This window comes from Xiphophorus couchianus, chromosome 8 (genome assembly GCF_001444195.1).
Source record: "Xiphophorus couchianus chromosome 8, X_couchianus-1.0, whole genome shotgun sequence".
NCBI lineage: Eukaryota > Metazoa > Chordata > Actinopteri > Cyprinodontiformes > Poeciliidae > Xiphophorus > Xiphophorus couchianus.
In genome coordinates this window covers 7,975,721-7,996,942 of record NC_040235.1, presented here as the reverse complement: position 1 = coordinate 7,996,942, position 21,222 = coordinate 7,975,721, and the positions used below count along the sequence as shown (strand labels likewise).

Sequence of the window (21,222 nt, the reverse complement as noted above, 5' to 3'; positions counted from 1 at the left end):
TGCGGTGGAAGGTGTCTGCTGAGCTACACAGTAACACTTTCTCCTTCCACTCAACTTTCCGTTAATGTGCTTGGTTATTGAGAAGAAAGATATGTTTTCAAAGCTAGACGACAGAAAACGATGAAGCCTGAGTCAAATGATCCATAGCTGATGAGTGGGAAAGACTCTGCAGAGGTCACCATTCAATCACAGCCACTCACACAAAGGGCGATTTAGACACTCCAATCAGCCGAACGTCTAATTGATCAGAGTCACTACCTTACAACCGACATATCTGAGAACAAATGATCATAACCTAATGAACGGACATGGATCACCAATATAAAACAGGCGCTTAGAGAGACCATCCATGAATAAACTGAACCTATTTTTATAACATTATACAAAATTAAAAACAGAGAATAGCAGCTACATGGGTAAATGTGTTGCAAAAGTAGCACTATTCCAACATATTTTTACTCAAGAGTAAAAAAGTATTTGGTAAAAAGTTACTCAAGTACTGAGTAACTGATCAAGTTACCAATCATTTAATATTTAAAAATTACATAATTTGACGAACCAAAATATAAAGTTAAGTGGAAACTTTGGTTTTTAAGAACCAAAATGACAATAATTCACATAAGTAACAAAGACATAACAAAATCAAGCAAAATAAAATGTTTCCAAAAATATTAACCAAAACTGTGTCTGGTGAGTCTTTGGTTAAAACATGTTTGTTTTTCATTCAGTGAGTAGAAAATCCAGAAATGTTGCTCTAGTGACAGTAGAAATACTTCACAATAATATTACTCAAGTAAAAGAAGAAAATACAGCATGGTAAAAATACTGAAAAGGTTAATTTATTCAAAAAAAAGTAAATATAACCAACTCTAAGAACACAACAAAACTATTTCTATAGATGAAAAAAGCCCCAAAACTCTCAAATAATTATTTTTCCATATACGTTTTTAAAAGTTAGTCAAGTAAATGTAATTGAGTAAATAAAACTAGTTACTACCCAACTCTGCGTATAAGGCAACAGTCATTTCTTTTGCCGTGGACAATAAAGCAACCAGTTGAAGAAAACCCAAAAGCTTTGTTTCCCGTTTCCAGTTATTACTCTTGGAACCATCATTTGTCAAAATGTCAGCTGAGCGAAGCTTGCAATTGCAATTTCCTTGGTCCCAAATCAAAGGGGATGACATGTAAGATTGAATTTTACAGACTGCTTTCCGTTTCTGAAGGGAGACTGTGCAGGTAAACTCGTTTAGATTTGGCTGGAGCTGAAAATGTTGAGTGAGAAAACAAAGGATCTACACTTTCCAGCATGTAAAGAAAGTTAGCATGTGTACAAGGTTTATTGTACTAGTTTTAATTTTAAAATATTTCAAACCATGCATTTTGTTGAAAGCTGACCTTAAATAATCTTATCTATCTGCTTTTCCACCCCTATAAATTTAAAACCATTTACTGCTGCTTCAGTATAAAGTTCACTTCTCTTCCTTTTACCTAATTCAGTTGTTGGATTCTTCAGTTCTGCCTCTGCAGCTCCTGCTTCCGGCTTCATTTGTGAATTTCTCCTTTTCAAACCTTGTTTTTGATCCAAGCTTTCATAGAAACACAGCCGCCAGGGTCAGGTTCTTATTCTTGACATTAGTGCGGAGGCGAACGCTTCAGACGCGAATTAAAGTTTCTCCTAAACCGCCGACTCATGCAGCGCTGCACAAAACAAACTGTCAGCTTCACAGATCTCCGGGAAAATGTGTCGTCCTGTTTCAAGGCCAGCGTCAACATTTAAAAGATGAAGAGCATCTTGCAAAAGATTTAACGTGGAAATAACAACTCAAAACCACAGTTTTTCTCACTCTCCGTGTCGGCAATGCTACACGCAGACTCGTTGCCATAACAACCGACAACAATGCCACTTTATGTTTAAGGATTCGACACCGAAAAACACTCAAACATTTCCCACAAAAAGAGTACAGAACATTCAGTCAGTTATAGTTTTATGTTTTCAGGCTTGGTGTTTATTTTTTGATTAGTAATAAGTGATTGCTGTGGCAGATTGGCTATCGCTGCTATTAGCTGAGCTAACACTGCAGAGCTTGATTAGCTAATTTAAACACCTGATCTACTGATGATCTGTCAGAGCTGGTGTTCAGGTCGACCTGTTTTTAAACTTTTTAACTGAACCAAAACACACAGAATCCCACATCACATCTTCATATCAGATTGTCATAGTCAAGCTAGCATAACTGAACTATGCTAGCTTGACTATTCTTTTTCTGACCTTGTCATAGGGTTGATAAAGCATTGCTTTTTCTTTAATATATCATGCATATATTAGAGATTTAGCACATTATATTGACAACTTAACAGCTCAAACCAATGCTAGCCATCGTCAACCAGCAGCTTATACTCTCCAACAGAGACATGGAGGCGGGATCAACATCAAGATCCATGCTCTAAGTTGGGAAAGTTATTATTTTTAATTTTTTGGATGAAATATTTGCTACATTAATTATTCTAGAAAGACATTTATTATTTCTATTTTTATCACCAATTTTGGCATCATCAGTCCTCCATAGAATGATAAAATCTTGCACAGTTTTAACAAGTTTTTACTAAAAAACTTGGTAAAGCAAGTATTAGTTTAAACTTAGTTTTCTTTATTGTAGAAACAATAAAAACGAAGAATGAACCTAAAAAAAGATTAAGAGGCAACAAATTAAAGAAATGTAGATATTTTTGATTATTTCTGATGACAGTGAAGCAATTTAATTATTCAAACAAACAAGTTGTTACAATGGAAAAAGATAATCCAATGAGATGTGAGGCACTTTATGAGCTTATTTAGGCTTTTAAGTGGTTGTAATGTTTTGCTACTATTTAGTATCAATCAATGCTAATCTGTTTTTTATCTCTATTAGTCTCATTATTGGAACCGTAATTACCAGATCCAGCTCATAATTTTGTTATTAAACATGCAAAACCAGAGAAGCAGCACTCCACAGGAGGTACTTTGGTTGTTGGTGTGTGAGGATGCAGGCAGCCCCTCACACCTCAGAGCGTCTGAGCGCGCCGGCGGGAGGCGGAGCCAAAGCGGATCAGGTTGGTGGTCCACTCTGATTGTATTTTCCATCAGAGGAGGCAGCAGGACCGACCGCAGGAAGGAAAATCACTTCCTCCACTGCGTTCTCCGGGTTTTCTCTGGCTGCCTTGGTGATGAATGGCTGCCCTCTGAGAAAATTAACTCAATTCTCCTCTCACTCTCAAAAAAAACAAATGTAAAAAAGGTAAGACTTTCTTTTTCCTGTTTTTCTCCTTTCATCCTGCAGCTTCCTTCCTTTACTAAACTACCAATCAGTGCAGTGAATCTTCCAGTTTCTAAATATTTTGCTTGTAATTTGGAATGATTAAACATCATGAAAATGTAATCCTTAAAAAAAAACAACAGGTGGGTTGATTTAGGAGTTGGAAATTAAGATTAAAAATCCCTTCAACAAAATGCTAATTTAAATGTAGCAGTGGATTCCTGCAGATGCATCCCATCAGTCCGAGTGCAGCATAATCACGGATGTCGCTCAGGCATTGAATTATGAATTTCAAGCAGCGACTCATCCCTGAGGAGAATGGCCAACATTTTAGGAAATGGACTTCTTCTGATGCAATTCATCGCTCGAGTGCTTTTCGCTCTGCAGACAATTCAACAACTGTTAGCATCACAGAATTTGGAGACGTGCCGACGACCCTAAAGTGAGTTTTTATGAAGCTGCAGTGTTTAAGTTTTACAGAAATATGTTTGTCTTTTACATGTTTGTTAAGTCATGACCAGAGTTGGGTAGTAAAAAGTTACATTTACTCCATTACATTTACTTGAGTAACATTTTTTGTTTTTTTTAAATGTACTTTTTACTTTTACTTGAGTAAAATTTCTGGATTTTCTCCCCACTGAATGAAAAACAAACAAATTCACCAGACACACACCTGCAGCTTTTATTAAAGTTTTTTATTGAAAGAAACTGATTTGGAAAAAATTCTCTTAATTTTTTGTTACTTTTAAATATTATTGTAAAAGAGACCATTGAGGAGGATGTGAACAGCATATACACATGCATTATTGACATCGCTAAGGCCTATTTTTCATGAAAGTTACATACAGCATCTTTAAATGGGCAAACACAAATGCATGTCAAATTTTCAGAAGTTTTATTTCTTTGAAGACAAAGCAACTTATTCCCTCAACCTTTCGAGTATGCTCTAAAAACCCTTGCTGGAGTCTTATACATTAATGAAGAAGGTCAGGATTGAGGTTTTGTAGACGTTTAAAGCTGTGTTAGGTCTTTATCATGAGATCCCAACATTTTATACAACTCTGTTCAATTATCACCTGAAATGCGCAAATTAACAAAATATGAATACTTCTACCAAACCCCATGCAACATTTAGAGGATAATCTCTCAGAAAAATTCTCATGCTGAAGCAGAAAGCACCAATGGTTTGCTAATTGCTGCTGACTAGTCTGAAGGAGCTGATACGTAATGCAGAAGCTTGAAAACTGCAGCTCTGAGGAGGAGCTGCGCTTTGAAGGTGGAGCTAGGTCCACATAGGTGTTTTGTTCAGCTGAATGGTTGCCATGGAGATGAAAAAATTCTCAAACATGCATGAAAGACTTAAAGCGACAGTCCAGGAAATATTAAAACATAATTATAATTTTTTGGCTACTACACTAACAAAATATGAATACTTCTATGACATTTAGAGGAAAAGCTCTCAAAAAACCTTTAAAAAACATGGCCGCCTTACAGTACATCCATATCATGTGTGATAACGACGTTCCCTCGGCTTTTTTCAAGCCACATTAGTCCAACTAACACCCCCCTGATGCCCTATTCGTTTCAAACTGAACGGTGTTTTTCCCATGATGGTTTCCAAGCATCAAGGACAAACCGTTAGTCCATTACATCCTCCGATGCAGCAACGAGAGCAGATCCACCTTTACATTTCACATGTAAATTATACCGCTGGCTGCTGGCTTTTAATCAAATCTTATCTCTGGAGGACGAGAGCAGGTGTTCAGTTTCTGCTACCAGCAGAGAAAATGCCATTTTCTTGGGCGGTATCATTGTAACATCTCCATTATTGTCGTGTTTTTGCAGCACAAATTGAAGAGAAAGAACGAAGTGTCTGCAGAGAAAGGCAGTGTGATTCTGCTTCCAGTGAAGCGATGAAGGTTGGGAGGGCAGGGAGGTGATGACCAGCCTGAAAAGGTCATTTCGCACATTATAACCCATCATCATTTCATCTGTGTGCTGCTCTCCGCCTGCTGCCCTGCAACAATCTCACTGTACATGAATGAAACATGAATTGGAGAGAGTTTGGCTGCATCACGACCAGCCGCCATGCTGAGCCGGGAATTAAAGAAGTCGTTTAATCTCCTCAATGTTGTGCAGCTCCATTGCTTATGCTAATTGACTCATTTATGCACCAGATTCACAAAGCAGATAGCAGCAAATGCAGGAAGGAGGAGGAGAAACTCCGCCCATTAAGTTTTAAAAGATGGCGGCCATTCTCACCAGTTTTTCTCCAATTTCTGGGGCTGTTTTCTAGTGTTTGCGCATTTTATTTTAGCAAATTTTTTAACTTACATTGCATACAATTTAAAACCCTTCCAGACTGAACGTATTGGTGACGATCCAGCCAAATTTGCGGTACTGTAACTCCACCACTCTTTGGCTATCTGAAAAATTACAACGGTTTCTGAAAGGGGAGACGTTGCACTTTCCAGCCAATATCTGGTTGGAATCGGAGCCAGATTATGGCGGGAGGAGTTTCACTCCCGCCGTAGCAGGAAGGGATATTAATCTGATGAAACACTCTTTTAACAGGCGGTAAATTGCAAAAAATAACTTACTAGACATGGAAAGTTCCAGTTGTTATGAATAAATGTGTAAATATATTTACTCACAGGACAATTAAAGAACTGCGTACAATTGAAATAAGCAAAAATATCCAGAAACTTAGGACTTGAAGGGTTAAAATCGCTTGTTGCTATGGAGACTAAACACAAGCTTTTAAATACAACTTCAATATTTTTTTGTTTGGAACACAAAGTCATTAAATCTGCCCATTTTGCAGCATAAATCGTTTTTTTCTGGCTATGACTTACATAAATATTGACTTTTTTTTTTACACTTTAAGTTGTTTGCAAACTATTTTTACTTGCTTTACTTTTGCATCTAGTTTTAGAATTAGAAACTTGTGAAATTGATTGGATTCATCCGTTGTGGAAATTCTGATTTATTATTTTTGTGGAGATTTGTGAAATTTTGGGGGTTATTTTAGATGATTCCCCTTGGTTTTGAATGCTGTTAGCATGTCATAATAACCATGAGAAAGAAAGAAACAGTATTCAGTCAGAAGCTTCTTCAGATGGGTTGCAAGACTGACTGCTACCAGAGATCCTGTCAAGACAACATTTAGTTTTCCTTTGGGAGAAATAAAGTATATCTGGATTCAATTACATGTTTAGTCAAACAAAATGAGATTGGGCTCAGAATTTTGTTGGGGTTTTTTTAAATTTGGAAATTTCTTAGCTTGAAAGGTCAATGAATTCCTAGAAAAAAAACTAAATTGATCTAAAATATTTTGTAGAAAATAATTTGAACATTTCTGAGCTTGGAAAGTAAAAAAAAAATTGCTAGGAAATACGAAACAACTCCAGCCAGAAAACAGTCATTTTAAAGCCTGAGTAAAATTTTAAAACACTGTCTTGTTGATATTAAGTTAATTTTAAGAACTATGTAAAATCTGAAGCAGTTTCTACTTGGTGAATAGAAGCGATATTTTGAAAGGAGGTGAACTACTCTGCAAAAACATTCAGGTGTGCACCAAACTATCACCCTGCAACAACAGCAGGAGCATAAATCGCTTCACCATAAACATGTCGCCAGCCGCTGACTTACTGCGCCGCCCATGAATCGCCTCTAAACCAGAGAGCAAACAGCCTGTTGCTGTGGAGGAGCGAAGCATCACTGATGCTGCTTTTCCTCTGCTCAGCGTTCATTTATTTCCTAGGTGACCCTCATTTTCCTCTAACACACCGACACTCCCGCACTCAGACGGAAAATGTAACAGAAAACAGAGGTGTATGCAGAAAGTACACATCATTTACACACGCAAACAGCTGCTAAATACAGGAAATGCTGACGAGAAATAATATTTACACCATTGTTTTGGTGCCCACTTTAGAGCAGCACCTCAACGCAGCATCAGGGTCGCTGCAGACAGCACAAAAACAAAAAACTGGAGTAAACTTCTACCAAAATACTTGCGGTTCATCTCTTGGAAATTTCCAAGTTTGAAAAGTCAAAAATGTTAAAATTAATCTCAGAAATGTTGTAGAAAATAATTAGGAAATTTCTGGGCTTTAAATAAAAGATTTTCAGGAGAAAAATCTGAAATTTTCGAGAAAATTTGAACATTTCTATGCTTGAGAGAAGAAAAAACTCAAGAAAATTTTGGGCTAATGTCAGGAATTTTGTAGAAAAAAATACATTTCTGAGCTTGAAAAGTGAAAAATTTGAATGCTAAAAATTTTCAGAAATTTCCAAATTTTTTCTAGAAAATTTCTACAATTAATCAAACTGGTTCCACTGGTGTTTTTCTTACAAATATTCAAGTTTTTCTAACTCAGAAAATTTCTAGATACCTTTTAATCTCAAGGTTTCTGAGTTCTTTCTCAATTTTCAGCTTTTCAAACTCAGAAATTTCCAAGTTTTTACTAAAAAACTAATCTAGTAAAATTTCAAAATTTCAGAGTTTTTTTGGCAGAAATCTACTTTTACCTACAGCAGCCTTAATACTTTACTAACACACACTAAACGGGTGTTAAAAATTGTCACTACAAACAATCTCTCCACCATCGTTTGGCGCCCCTCTAGAGCAGCACCCACATGTGCTGCATAAAACACAACCTGTTGTTTTCACACCACTGACTCCTCACACTAAGAAATCTCATTAAACTGTATTCAGAGTCACAGTTCATTCAAGCCATTCGCCTCTTTTATTTCTGCCTCAGGCTCCTGAAATCGCAGCATCAAGTGATGGCGAGTGTGTGGTTCCGCCTCACAGCAGGACGTGCAGCACAACAAGTCTTGATTCTGCACAAACATGCGACAATTACTTTAAAAAAAAAAAAGCTTTTTCATTCTGCCGCAGCTTATCTCTGTCAGCGACATTTCTCACTCTGAAAGGTACGGAGTGAGATTATCGGCACTCGGAGCACTCAGGGGGGTTGTGTAGCGCCCTACTCACGGTTCAATTCTCCGCCTGTCATCCGACGAATGACATAAAGCCCAACACACACACACAGAGAGAGACCTTCAGCAGAGCTGTCGCAGGCGCTTGGTGGACTGTTTGCCCTTAAAAACATAATTATATGGCTTTCATTTATCGTCTGGCTGCATGCTTGGTTGGGTTTCTCATAATGTCGCGAATGATTTTGCTGTTGCTCCCTGGAGATCATCATTTCCACTCTGGTGTCTTTGTGTTTACATCTTATTTTTATTCAAAGTGATGATGCTGAGGGCTAGTTCAGAGCTTCAAAACTGCTAACTGAAGCCAACCTACAGCTCAGATAATATTAACCAGGAGGTCCAAAAATAAAATCACTATTATTTTGAACTTTAAGGTGAAAGACTTACAAATTTCTACAAAATGACAACAAATAAAATGATTCAACGAAAAATAAGTACATCAATATCCATTCCTTTCAGCATTTATGCTATGTTTGGAAATCCTGACTTCCCAGTCGGAAAAATCAACTGGCCCACCCTCCAAAGTCACATTTCCCACTGGGAAACTGGGAGTAGTTTAGTGGATCCAAATTGCTCTTTGTATCCAAGCCAATCCAAGAAAATCGGCTTGAAAAATTCAAAAGTCTTGAGATTAATCTTTTTAAATTTTTTTTATTATTATTTCTGAGCTTGAAAAGTCAAAATTTGGCAAAAGAAAAACTCCCACTTTTTTTTTATTAATCTGAGAAATTTTATACAAAAGTACAAATTTTCCCAATTCAAAAAGTTTAAAATTTCCTCCAAAAAGATTTACTTTTTTTGTTAACTCAAAAATTTTGTAAGAAAAATTTATTACATTTCTGAGCATAAGAAGTTAAGAACGGATGTGAAAAAACTCAGAAATTCTCTAGAAAATAATTAGATTCAGAGCTGCTGTGAAAAAACAGAAAGATTTTGAAATTAATCTGAGAAACTTTATAGAAAACAACATTTCCAGAAAAAATTCTGCCATTTTAAATAAATATCAGAAATTTTGTAAGAAAAAAATGGAAATGTTTGAGTTTGAAAAGTTGAAAATTAGCTTGTAAAAAAATAAACTTTGTAGAGAAGAAATTAGACTTTTTTAGCTCAAAGTCAAACATTTCTGACTTTAAAAATTTAGCAAATTTCCAAAAGTTGAAAAATTTAAGTTCACCCAAAGTGGGGCAGTTTAGTGGATCTAGATAACTCCTGGATCCAGGTGTGAGGGGTGCAGCTCACTACCAATAGACTCTTAGATCACGTATTGGAATCAATGCTTTCTGATCAGTTTCTTTCAGTTTGTTTCACAGTTTTTCCTTCGACTCCATCGGGGTGTCTTCACTTTGTCTGATTTCGCTTGCAGAGGCAGAAAGACAACAGGCTGCGATACTTCTGGATAATTGTGTGTATTCTCTACTTCATTACTTGGATCTCTGCTGCAGATCTAATGAAGGGAGAAGATTGTTATTTAACCACATCGGAGATGTAATGAGCTTTGTTTTGCCATTTGCGTCTAATGTGTTTTGTCATTTGGCTTCTCCACCAACAGAGAAAGAGCATCACTTCGGTTTGTCTACTGGTAAATGTCACTATTATGAATATTTTTTATTCTTCTACAGATATCCTGATAAATGGCTGCTTTTTGAGTATTTCCAGACCGACTGTGACCAAATTTGACGTTCAGCCAAAGGAATCCGAACCACAAGATCTATGGATTGTTGGCAAAAGTCGGTGTATCTGCAAATGAAGCGGCAGAGCGGTTTGTGCAGCTGGGGAAGCTTTTGTCCTCTGTTGGAGCGCGACCATAATGGTTCCCACTGAGAACACAAGTGTTTTGTCGCCAGATGACTTCTGCCCCAACTGCAGCTCGTCCGCCCAGTCGGAAGTGCATCTGGCGAAGGCGGTGGCGTTGGGGGCGGTCCTGGTGGTGTTTCTGTTGTTCGGCGTCCTCGGTAACATCCTGGTCATCCTGTCCGTGCTGCTCCATCACCAGTGGCGATCCGTGACGCATTATTTCATCGCCAACTTGGCGGCGGCGGACCTCTTGTTGAGTTCGGCCGTGCTGCCGTTCTCGGCCGCCTCAGAGGCGCTTGGCCGGTGGGTGTTCGGACGCTCCTTCTGCAACGTCTGGGCCGCCCTGGACGTCCTCTGCTGCACCGCGTCCATCCTCAGCCTCTGCGTGATTTCCATCGACCGCTATCTGGCGGTGAGCTACCCCCTGCGCTACCCTGCGATCGCTACCGGACGGCGCGGCTTGACAGCGGTGGCGGCACTCTGGGGAGTCTCCGCCGCCATATCGGTGGGCCCTCTATTCGGCTGGAAGGAGCCCGACCCGGAAGACGAAACAGACTGCCGCATCACGCAGGAACCTGGATACGCCTTGTTTTCCGCATTGGGGTCTTTCTACATACCGCTAGCCATCATCCTGGCCATGTACTGCCAAGTCTACACTGTGGCAAGACGAGAAACCAAAAGCATCAGGGAGAGCACAAAGGGAGAGGAGGTGGAGATGGGAGGAGTCACGTTGAGGATGCACAGGGGGAACGCGGCGGCCCAGGCGGGGACACACAAAGACGGCGAGGAGGCGGGGACGCACAAGCGGTCGTCGTTTCCTCTGCCGAAGCTGCTGAGGTTCTCAGGGGAAGAAAAGGCGGCCAGGACTCTTGGCATTGTGGTCGGCTGCTTCATCCTGTGCTGGCTCCCCTTTTTTCTGGTTTTACCAATAGGTAGGTAACTGGAAAACAACTTTTTTCATTACTCATTTTTTGCGTGACATTCATGATGCAGGGTTTTCCCAAGTGTATTATAAGCCTGGCGGGCCACCAGGCTTCACTTGTACCCCACCAGGCTTAGCATTGCTTATTTATTTAAGTTTTTTTTATGTTTGCATTTTTAAGACTTTATATTTGGTATTCAGATATTCATCTTCCAATAACACATATTTATCAAGTCATATTTCCAAATTTCCTGTCAACTGTAAACATTTTTCAACTAAAAAACACGGCGGGCCGCTGGATGATCGCCCCAACCACCTGGCTTAGCTGGTTTTTGGGGGTAAAACCCTCAAAATATCATGATATTGTATGATATTCTGTTCTCCTGTCACCTAAAGACATGGTTATTCATAGCGGAAAGCTGCAGGCGTCGCTTGTCTTTTGTAGTTTAATCATTTTCGTTCAAATTACTATTCCTTTCTACACATTTTCTTCAGACCAGAACATAAGACGATACAAAGAAAATATATAGCAACTGAGCTTGCAAGACGTTTTATAAATGTTTGATTTTTTTTATTATTATAGTCCCACTAACCCAGTGTTGTCATAGTGTTGACAATTAGTAGCAAAGCACCTTTTTTAAATGCATACATTTCAGATTTAGCGCATTATATTGACAACTTAACAGCTAAAACCAATGCTAATCGTCATTAGCCAGCAACTTTGGCCCTCCACCTGAGAGATGGGGTGACATCACACTGCAAGGGGTCCGTTAGTGAGATAAATCAGATCTATGGATGCACTAAAATTAAATTTTCTGACATTTTGGTTTATATATTCACTACACATTCTAATTTAAGAGCATAAAACATGTATAACTGAATTTTCTACCCAAGTAGAGATTCAGTTTCTTTCTTTTTTTTGCATTGTTTTTTTTTTTCTTTTGCTGCAACCATGAGATAGCAGTGCCTCATGTTGTGACGAGAGTTCAGGGGTGCCAACATTACATGTCTGAGTGTTTATTAAAAACAAAAGTAACAGAGTCGCAAAAAAACTGCAAAACCACAGTTTCAACCTTTTCAGAAGTGAGTATCTAGTAGAAAATTGCCACCACTGTGCAATTTGAGCGATTCAACCAGAGGGAGCAATTAAGCTCTGCTTTTCCAAGCGAGGCTCGGGTTTGATGCGCCTGCCAAGAAAACAAGTTATTATGTCAGATGATTTATGCAGTAGAAAATAGATATGTCACCAATGTCTGTGTTTGGCTTGGATGGATTTACGCAAATTGAGCGCTACTGCTATTCAATTCCCCTAATCTTATGTTGGCGTATACAGAGTAAACTTAAAAAGTTCACTTTAAGTCTGGAAAAGTTTTTTCCAAGATATTTATAGATTAATTTTCACAAACAGGCAAAGTTAAAGAGACATTACGAACATTTTTGTTTGTTTGTTTTTGCTTTTGCAGCAAAACTATTAAGCTTAACAGTTTTAGACGGGGGAAAAAATGTGATTAAAATACATAAAAGTATATTGAAAATATTTATTAAAGAAGATAATATTTACAATTTGAGAGGATCGCCAAATACGTCAGAACTATTTACAGTTAGCTTACTAACAAATGGAACATTGCATTTCTATTTAAGCCAACTGTAGTTAGCTTACCATCTGTAAACCAACTACAGTTAGCTAACAGTTGGTAAACAAACAGTCAGTTACCTTACCAACAGCAAGCTAACTCTTGGCTATGTATTGTAATAGTATTCAAAAACCAAAGTTCTGCAACTCTCCGTGAGAAACTTTCCATCGCTATCTTTTTAGCAATCCGGTTTTAAGCTACTAATCCATTATTATTTCTTAGTACAATCCTTTGGTAAATTAACTAGCTTATCAAATTTCCTTTTACAAAATACCAACTAACAAATGGAGCATTGTATTTCTATTTAAGCCAACTGTTGTTAGCTTACAGCTACAGTTGTAAGCCAACTGTAAGCTAACTCTCAGCAAATAAACGGTTGTTTACATGTAGTACCTCGCAGACCACTAGGGGGTGCCAACGGACCACAGTTTGAGAAAGACTGCTCTAAATCATCAGGTCCAGTGGAGCAATTTTAGCCAGGATGTGGAGGAACAAACAAATTTCTTTAGGTGAAGTGCAGAAATGCATCATGTTTCCAAGCCGACCAAAATCCCAGAGGAATGTTGAATCAATGCCACAAAGAACAAAAGCAACTTTCATTTAATGTCCGAGAAAAGATTAAATTTTTAAAATGCAAAGCTGTAACATAAATTAGCGCTTTAGCAGCCGCTTCTGTTGAGGCATGAACCTTGGCGCTTTAATTAATTCGCTGTGAGCACAACAACAGGGAAGCCATCTTTTGTTGACTCCTGTGTCTTGACCCAACTCGGCCTATTGCGTCGCTGAAAGGAGACAAAGAAATTCAATTACAAGCAAGCAAATAGAGCAAACAAAACGGTACAATGGGCTTCCTCTGCAAGATGAAATGGAATAACCCACCTATTGCTCTCATCTAAGAGAAAGCTATTATAGATAACACGCAGGAGGTTTAATGGGCTGCTATACCAGAGTCACCACTAACTTCCAAAGCAGCCAGTCATATAAGGAGAGTCGTGCATTTCAATGGAGACAGACCTTCACAGCTCATGAAGCTGCTCTCAGACTTTCACCGCCTCAGCGTTTTGTATGACATTCACAGAAAAACTGCATTTTTGTTCAAAACTCTGCGGATGAAAAGCCCGTTTCAAGCTTGTTAATGACGGCTTTCAATGAAGCTGCAGAGTTATTGCAAGAGCGCCAGTTGTTTACAAGGCAGCTCCGTTTTCTGAACGAAAAAGAGTCTGTAAAGTGCGTGTGACGCATTGATTTAAAGAGAATCAACAGACCAGAAAACTGGACAGATTTGTGAATCTATGAGGAAAGGTTCAAAGTGGTTTTCATCGGATTTCGGTTATAAAAATTTATATTTTGTGCGTTTTGGATGAGTGCACATGCATTTTGAGTCCAGCGACCAGGCAGGGAGCCCCAACAGGATTAATTTAGTTTGGAAACGGCTGGAAAAATGCCACATTTCAGCATTTTCCAGCTTTGGATTAACACGCAAACAGAAAAGAGTAAATATTTCCAGCTTCTGACCCTTATTTCAGGTTCTTTTGTCTACATGATAAATACCAGACTTTCTAAACATAAGTTGCTGCAATCAGATGGGTTTGACCTGTGTTAGTCTTTTCATTATGTTTGTATCTTAAAATTAAATCACCAATTGATTGAGAATCCTGGACATTTAAGACCAAACTAGCTAGATGAAAAGCTACTTGTAAGTTAAATCTTGGTAATATTTTGTATTTTTGAAGTGTTGCTGATGCGTTACTATCAAATAAAGACGACTAGCACTGAAAAAACACAAGGTAATATAATATGGAGTCGACTTATTGCAATGGTGAGCTATTCTTCTGCTGAAGAACAACCAGTTTATAGTTTACGTTTCTAAATTAAAATGTATTCTGATTTAATTTTTTTTAATCAATTGACTTAAAAATATATATTTGTTTTACATATTTGTTCAAACTGTCACTATGTCATTGTGACAGTTTGGTTTGTGACAGAAAATGTGTGAAAAAAAAAAGTATCTCCGCCTTCTCCCAGTGCTAACTAGAACCAACCAATCAAAGCTAGGGGGTGGGTCATAGTGCTGTCAATCATGCCCGTGTGCTTCACTACATATTATTTTGGTGCCACGCCCTCAATTTCATCCGCCATTGCACACAGACACCAGCAGCAGAAAATAACGGCTTGTTCCAAAGAGCATCTAGAGCAAAATGTCATCGATTATGGTGCGTTCAGTGTGAATGCACCAAAATCCTTAGTGAATTACAGGATATTCAGAATTAATTTGTGCAACAAATTCTTGCACAGTAACTTTCTCCAGGATGTTTAAACCTTCCCTTAAACTTCTACCTAAGTTTTTTTTACTTCTCTTTCCCCAGGCTCCATCTTCCCATCCTGTAAGCCTCCTGAAACCATCTTCAAGATAACCTTCTGGCTGGGTTACCTCAACAGCTGCATCAACCCCATCATCTACCCGTGCTTCAGCCAGGAGTTCAAAAAAGCTTTCCACAACATGCTGAGAGGGCGCTGCGTAAGAACCGCTGTTCCCGTTACCAAGCAAGGACACGTCGCTGCTCATTCCTCCAGCCCAGGTCCGACATCCAACGCATCCGTTAGCTCCGTCCAAAACCGCGCCACCGCTTCTTCTTCTTCGTGGGCTTGCTGCAGGACGCTGTCAACGTCATCATCGTCTGTTGGTGGCCAAGACCCGGATCGGATTGGACACGTTCAGGGGAAAGGTCTATTAAAGGCCTGGTGCCTTTCAGCCCGGCGAACCTCTGTACCACAGAACCGGTCCACAAATGGGTCAGCTAAAGTCTTACGGCTCTCTCTTGGCATTTCTGGCGACGCCGTTTAATTTACTTCTCAGAGTTTGGGACATTCAGTCTTGTCATCCAGCCTCCTTGGAGGAACAATTATCTACAACTCTGTCGTTAAACGCGAGATAAAAATGACTGCAGAAAGAGAAACATGCATGCTCAGCAGGAAACTTCTGGACCAGTTCTGCTGTTGGACTGAGCCAAGAACACAAAGATAGATGGCAATTCCATGAGTGCTTGCCAAGGATTAACAGATACAAGCAATCTGCTAAAAAAGAAATTGCACAGCAACCAACGGGACGTGATTGATCTAAACAGTCTGCAGTTTGCACCAAAGGGAACGTTTGTAAGGATAATTTCTACAAAGGAAGCTGTTGTTGGGCTGTGTTAGCTAAGATTGAAAGAGAAGCATTTCAAACGACAATGTTACAACAGAAACGTTCGGTGCCTTGTTTTCACACTCATTTGTCAGGCTATTGCCACAAACCCAAACATGTTTGATGTTGGGATCCAATGTGACAGAACATCATGAAGTATAAGCCCAGCTGTACTCTGATAGCGTCAGAGGTTTGAGAGAGAACATTAGTGAACTTTAGCGCCAAAATTAAGACTATTGTGCACCCAAAGGTGGCTACTTCCTTGTCACAGGAAATTATATCGAGTCTAAAGCCAATTACTGGTCTGAATAATGATAAACAATGTTACTGGCATGTATGCTAGTTGTTAGCTTCTGCAAAGCTAACTTAAGTGATTACTCTCCTTCTCATTTGCTCATTACTAGCTCCAGTCTATAATCAGATCAGTTGATGGGTTTATTTAGGATATAAACTTTCACAACAAGGACGTAGCCACTGCTGCCTCAGCAATAGTCTTAATTTTGGCCCCAATGACGCACCATATTCAACAAATCGCATCATGAAGACCAAGAAACAGATCAGGCAGGTCAGGAAAGAAGCCAGAGAAGTTATAGGGTGTTTTCACACCTGATAGTCCAGCAGGTTTGGTTTGATTGGAACATTTGTTCAATTTTCAGCTGCTGTGGTTGTTATTCACACTGCACTGTGTCCAACAAGCCAAACAAATCCAAAAAGATGTTCCCCTCCTCGCCTGTGGGGGCGCTGCACAAAGAACCACTGAAGGAAACGACACGAAAACCTCAAGAGAAGACATTGAGCGCAACTTCACAACACGTAAACAAAAAAAAAGCAGTCGTAGGATTTCATTTTTGTCTTTGGTAAAAGTTGTTTTTCCTGCTAGCGCTACAATCACATGTTTGTTTGTTTTAGTTGTGTTTACCCAGAATGCAATGCAGTGTAGTTCACTTCCTGATTTTGGAGTGGTCTCCAGTCCACTTAGTTCACATACAAATTTGAACAACAACAGAATTTACTTTAACCGAACTGAGACCAAAGTTCATAGGTGGACCAGAGTTCGATTTCGCGTTCGCTTCCCCAAACGAACTAAACTTTGCAGAAACTAGATTACAAAACACAATGGTATGAATTCACCCTTAGTGTCAGTTTGAGTTGTTTGTAAAAAACATCAATGAGCAACCGACGTCTCTATCCTTCACTCCTATATGTTAAATCCTCACACATTTTGCGCGAGAGCAGCTAATAAACCAAGATTTCTAAACGCACAAGGCTTGCTAGCTTGAGAATTGGGTTTGAATGTTGAAAACATTTTCAAAATGTTCTTATGAGAGTTTAACATGAGCCTAAAGTGGAAACTCTGTGCTTTCATTTCACTCTACCCACACCAAATTAAAAGGAGGAGATTGGAAATTATAGTTTTGTAGTCATTTGACGAATGCACGATAAATTTTTTGTTACTCCGTTTTCACTCCTCGAGTTTTGAAACAGTCTGATCAAATAAGTATTCTCTCTAGTGATACACGTTGCCAGGTTTAAAATATTCTGAAGTTACCCAGAACTTGCTTCGTTTTGTGAAGAAGAAAAAAGGTTCATTTTTATTTTTCAAGTCAATATAAGAGCAGCTCTTGTAGTGGTGAAAGCTTCAAAGCACTGCTAGCCTAAACTGAGCGTGTCCATCATGTCTGCATCTGATTTTTGCCTTTACAGCTGGTTTCTTGAGTGATTGTCTTGAAATTAAGTCAAGAAGTGTCACATCTGACTCCATCAGTTTGGCTATTATTCATGGAAATAAATGCACAAGCCTCCTATTAGACATTCAGCTCTCATTTTTCGAGAAGCAGCGGATCCAAAGGGTGACACCGCAGCCGTCGCATTAAGGCAACGGCTGTCGTGATGAATGGAACCGGGCTCCCGTTACTGGAAAGACGGGCTTTAACCCAATCAGTCGACTGGAATGTGAAGTCATCACAAAGGGTGATTTATGATGAATAATGTCGAGGCAGCAGAGCGACGCAGATGACGTGGATTGAAACTGAATCGGGAGGCTCTGGTTTGTGTCAAGCTGGAAGTCTGTTCCTGCTACAGAATATCAAAGTTTCTCTGAGTCAATTAATGTGAAATTTTTATTGATAAAAAAAAAAACCCTACTTGATTTGATGACTTGTAAAAATCATTTTCTTTTGTGAAAATGTGCAAAAATGGACATTCTTTGTTTGCCACACAGGAAAAACACCAAATCCTATCAAGAATTTTTGTCTTGTTTATAGTGCAAATATCTTACTACATGTTAAATAAGACATAACTAAGTTTTAGCAAGATATAGGAGCTTAGTAAGTAAGTCAATAATTATTGAATATTGATCAAAAGTACTGGTCCTACCAGCAGATTATTTCACTTGTAGGAAAATGTCTTGTTATAAGTTGAACTAGTATTTTTTGAAAAATAAATTTTAAGGAATTGTTGACTTAAAACAAACTTACAAAATTAACTTTCTTTTACTTTTATCTTTTTAAGATATTTGTACTAGAAATACTTTTGCTGTATTTGCAGCATATTTCATGTTGTGGAAAGAATTATCCTGATAAAGTTACCAAAGTTCCCTTCAGTGTTATCTTCTGGAATTATTTTCTGTCTTGTTAAATGTAAGAACAATATATTGTCTAATCCTGACAAAATGCAACTTAATACCTGGCTATGAGGGACTAAAATGCTACTGTAAAGCTAAATAAACATCATCGACCTGCATAGTAAAATATTTTCTTCTGATTCAGTAAGACAGGGACTCTATTGGATAACAAATTGAATATTGATCAGCTATATTTAATTAATCAACAAGAGTCTAAATAAGAATGATATAATCCCACAGACTAATCAACTTATTAAGGATATTATATTATTGTACTCAAATTTAACAGCAAATCAATGCAAATATCGTCTTTTGTCAGTTCAGCTGCTTTCTGGGTTCCCAAATGTCTGCTTAAAAGTGCAAACTTTCGGACTTGTCCAACTGTGTTTTAGGGCCATTTTGTAGGTAGAAAAAAAAATTAACTAAATAAATTCTACCCCAAAAAAATTTTCTAGGAAAAAAAAAAATTTCTGGGTTCCAAAAGATTTTGATTTGCAAGAAAAAAAACTCAAATTTTGAGATTAATCTCAGAGGTTTTTTTTGAAAATCTTGACATGTTTTGAGCTCCTACAGCCAAAAATGTTCAACTTCACAAAAGTTTTTCAAAAGTTTCAAAAGTTGAACATTTTGAACTTTCACCTCAGAAATGTTCAAAATGTCAAGCGATTATGGTGCCTTCAGTGTGAATGCACCATAATCCTTTGTGAATAACAAAATATTCAGAATTAATTTGTGCAACAGATTCTTGCACAGTAACTTTCTCCAGGATGTTAAACCTTTCCCCTTTTTGTAGAAAATTACTGAGATTAATCTTAAAATTTCTCAGGTTTTTCACTCTAATTTTTGACTTTCGGAGCCCAAAAATGGTTGTTTTTTCTAGAAAATGTCTGAGATAAATCTGAAACTTTCGGAGTTTGTTCACAATAATTTAAGACTTTTAGAGCTAAAAAATATCCACGTTTTTTATAGAAAATTTCCAAAGTTAATCTCAAACTTTCTGAGGTTTTTTGGCTGAAATTTATTGTTTCTTCAAAGGCCCTAATATGAAGTCATAGACCCATCCTACTGTACAGTTAGCCTCAGCATTTTTATGTAACTGCAGTTTAACCACTATGTTTGATGCTTTTAAAGGAAAATAAACAGACATCCTATTACTAAGAGATCATATAATATCCCACAAAATCTTATGTCACTTACAAAAGTGCCTTGAATTGGCTCAACACGATCGATAAAGGTGACACAATACAAGCTAAATATTAGCTGAAAAATACTGCAAACACAGGATAAATACATTATACTAAGTAAAACTGGTTCTTTATTGTCCATTTATCATCTTTACCTGCGTTTCCTCCCAGGGTCCAGCGGCCATTGAGCCGGAAGTACGGACTCTGGACGGGTCACGTTCCCTTACGGACAAAAACGACAAGTTAGCTAAACATGCTACTCGCTGCATTAGCTTAACATTGCGCATATTTAAGGTGATTTGTCATTCGACAGTCTTACATACATGTCAGATTTGTGAAGAGTACGACGTACAGTTCTTCTATGAATAGGTTCTCCCACCTGAGCAGTTTCAAAAAGCAGCTCCAGATTGATTTCAACATGCTAAACATGTTAGCCTGTAGCTAACTACCGTTAGCCGACCGGAACAAGTAAAAATGAGCTTAAAATGAGGTCTCCGTCTCCCTGTAAGATCAGACAAGGGATAAATAAATGTTTTTACGATGATGCATAAAATATATCATCATGAAAATATCTTAAAAATCGAACATTTTATATTACTTTTTGGGGAAATGTACAACTCCAGACTTTTCTCAGACTTACTTGTCTGTCATGCTCTTAAATTGTAGCGTAGATGTCACTGTGGGTGAAGCAGCAGAGCTGGTTTAACCAAATCCTAAAGTGAAAGTGATGGGCAGGCAGGTGGAGAGGTGAAGGGTAACTACATGCAGCAGCGCTCAGTTACCTGTCAGGCAGTCAAACTGCTCATTCTCTGCTTTCCTGCAGAAAAAAACCTCCGTCCAATTTCTTTCCAACTTCTCTAAAAATGTTATAGTAATTTACAGAGTGCTGATTTTTAATATCTGCACATTTTGAGCTATTTATGCTTGGTATAGTTACCTTTCAAATGATTTCCATTACAATTTATCACCCTACATCTACTAACTTGTAATCTTTTAACTGGAAAATCTGGAGCAGCTGCAGAAATTTCCACAAATTTGGCTTATATAAAACTATCAAAAGAAATCAAAATTAAAACATTTATTGTCCGGAAAACAATATATGTGGGAGGAAAACAAAAAGAGCCCTCAGCTATGGAGGGTTAGAGGTGACAAAAGTAAACAAATAAATATACCATGAAATACATACCAAATCATAAAATGATTAAAGTCATTAAATAATTAAAATGACCATTAAATATTTAAATATATTCAATGGCATATTAGGGCCAAAAAAGTTAATTCCCGCCAAAAAAAACTACTAGAAAAGAAAACAAGAAAATTACTGAGTTTGAGAACATTTTCTTGAAAAAAACTCTCTTTCTTCTCAAAACTTGTAACACTTGTACTCAAACCTTCTCGCGCTCACACTTAGTCGCTGCTCGGACTCTCTGCTCGCTTTTGGAAAAGCCTTTTGGCACAGTCGCCAAAGAGAGAAACAACAATGTCAGCTTTCCGCTCCGTAGTACACTGAACATCTGCTAGCAGTATGCTACCGATTGCTAGTAGCTACTGATCTTAGGCAGGAATTTGTTCACCCAAACAACT

The 21,222-nt window shown here is 38.2% G+C and overlaps 1 protein-coding gene and 1 long non-coding RNA gene across 2 annotated transcripts; one reads left to right on the top strand and one right to left on the bottom strand.

The window, feature by feature from the left end:
• Window positions 1–9,395: 9,395 nt before the first annotated feature.
• adra1ab (adrenoceptor alpha 1Ab) lies at window positions 9,396–18,423 on the top strand. Its single transcript, XM_028024679.1, has 2 exons — window positions 9,396–11,023; window positions 15,014–18,423. The coding sequence occupies exons 1-2, from the start codon at window positions 10,105–10,107 to the stop codon at window positions 15,490–15,492; spliced, it is 1,398 nt and encodes a 465-aa protein (XP_027880480.1). The 5' UTR covers window positions 9,396–10,104; the 3' UTR covers window positions 15,493–18,423.
• Window positions 13,234–20,438, bottom strand: LOC114149105 (uncharacterized). The gene is made up of 4 exons (XR_003596438.1): window positions 20,279–20,438; window positions 19,962–20,140; window positions 19,794–19,860; window positions 13,234–13,429 (listed from the first exon to the last, which is right to left on the bottom strand). It is a non-coding gene; the product is annotated as an uncharacterized LOC114149105 (long non-coding RNA).
• Between the last annotated feature and the right edge of the window lie 784 nt (window positions 20,439–21,222).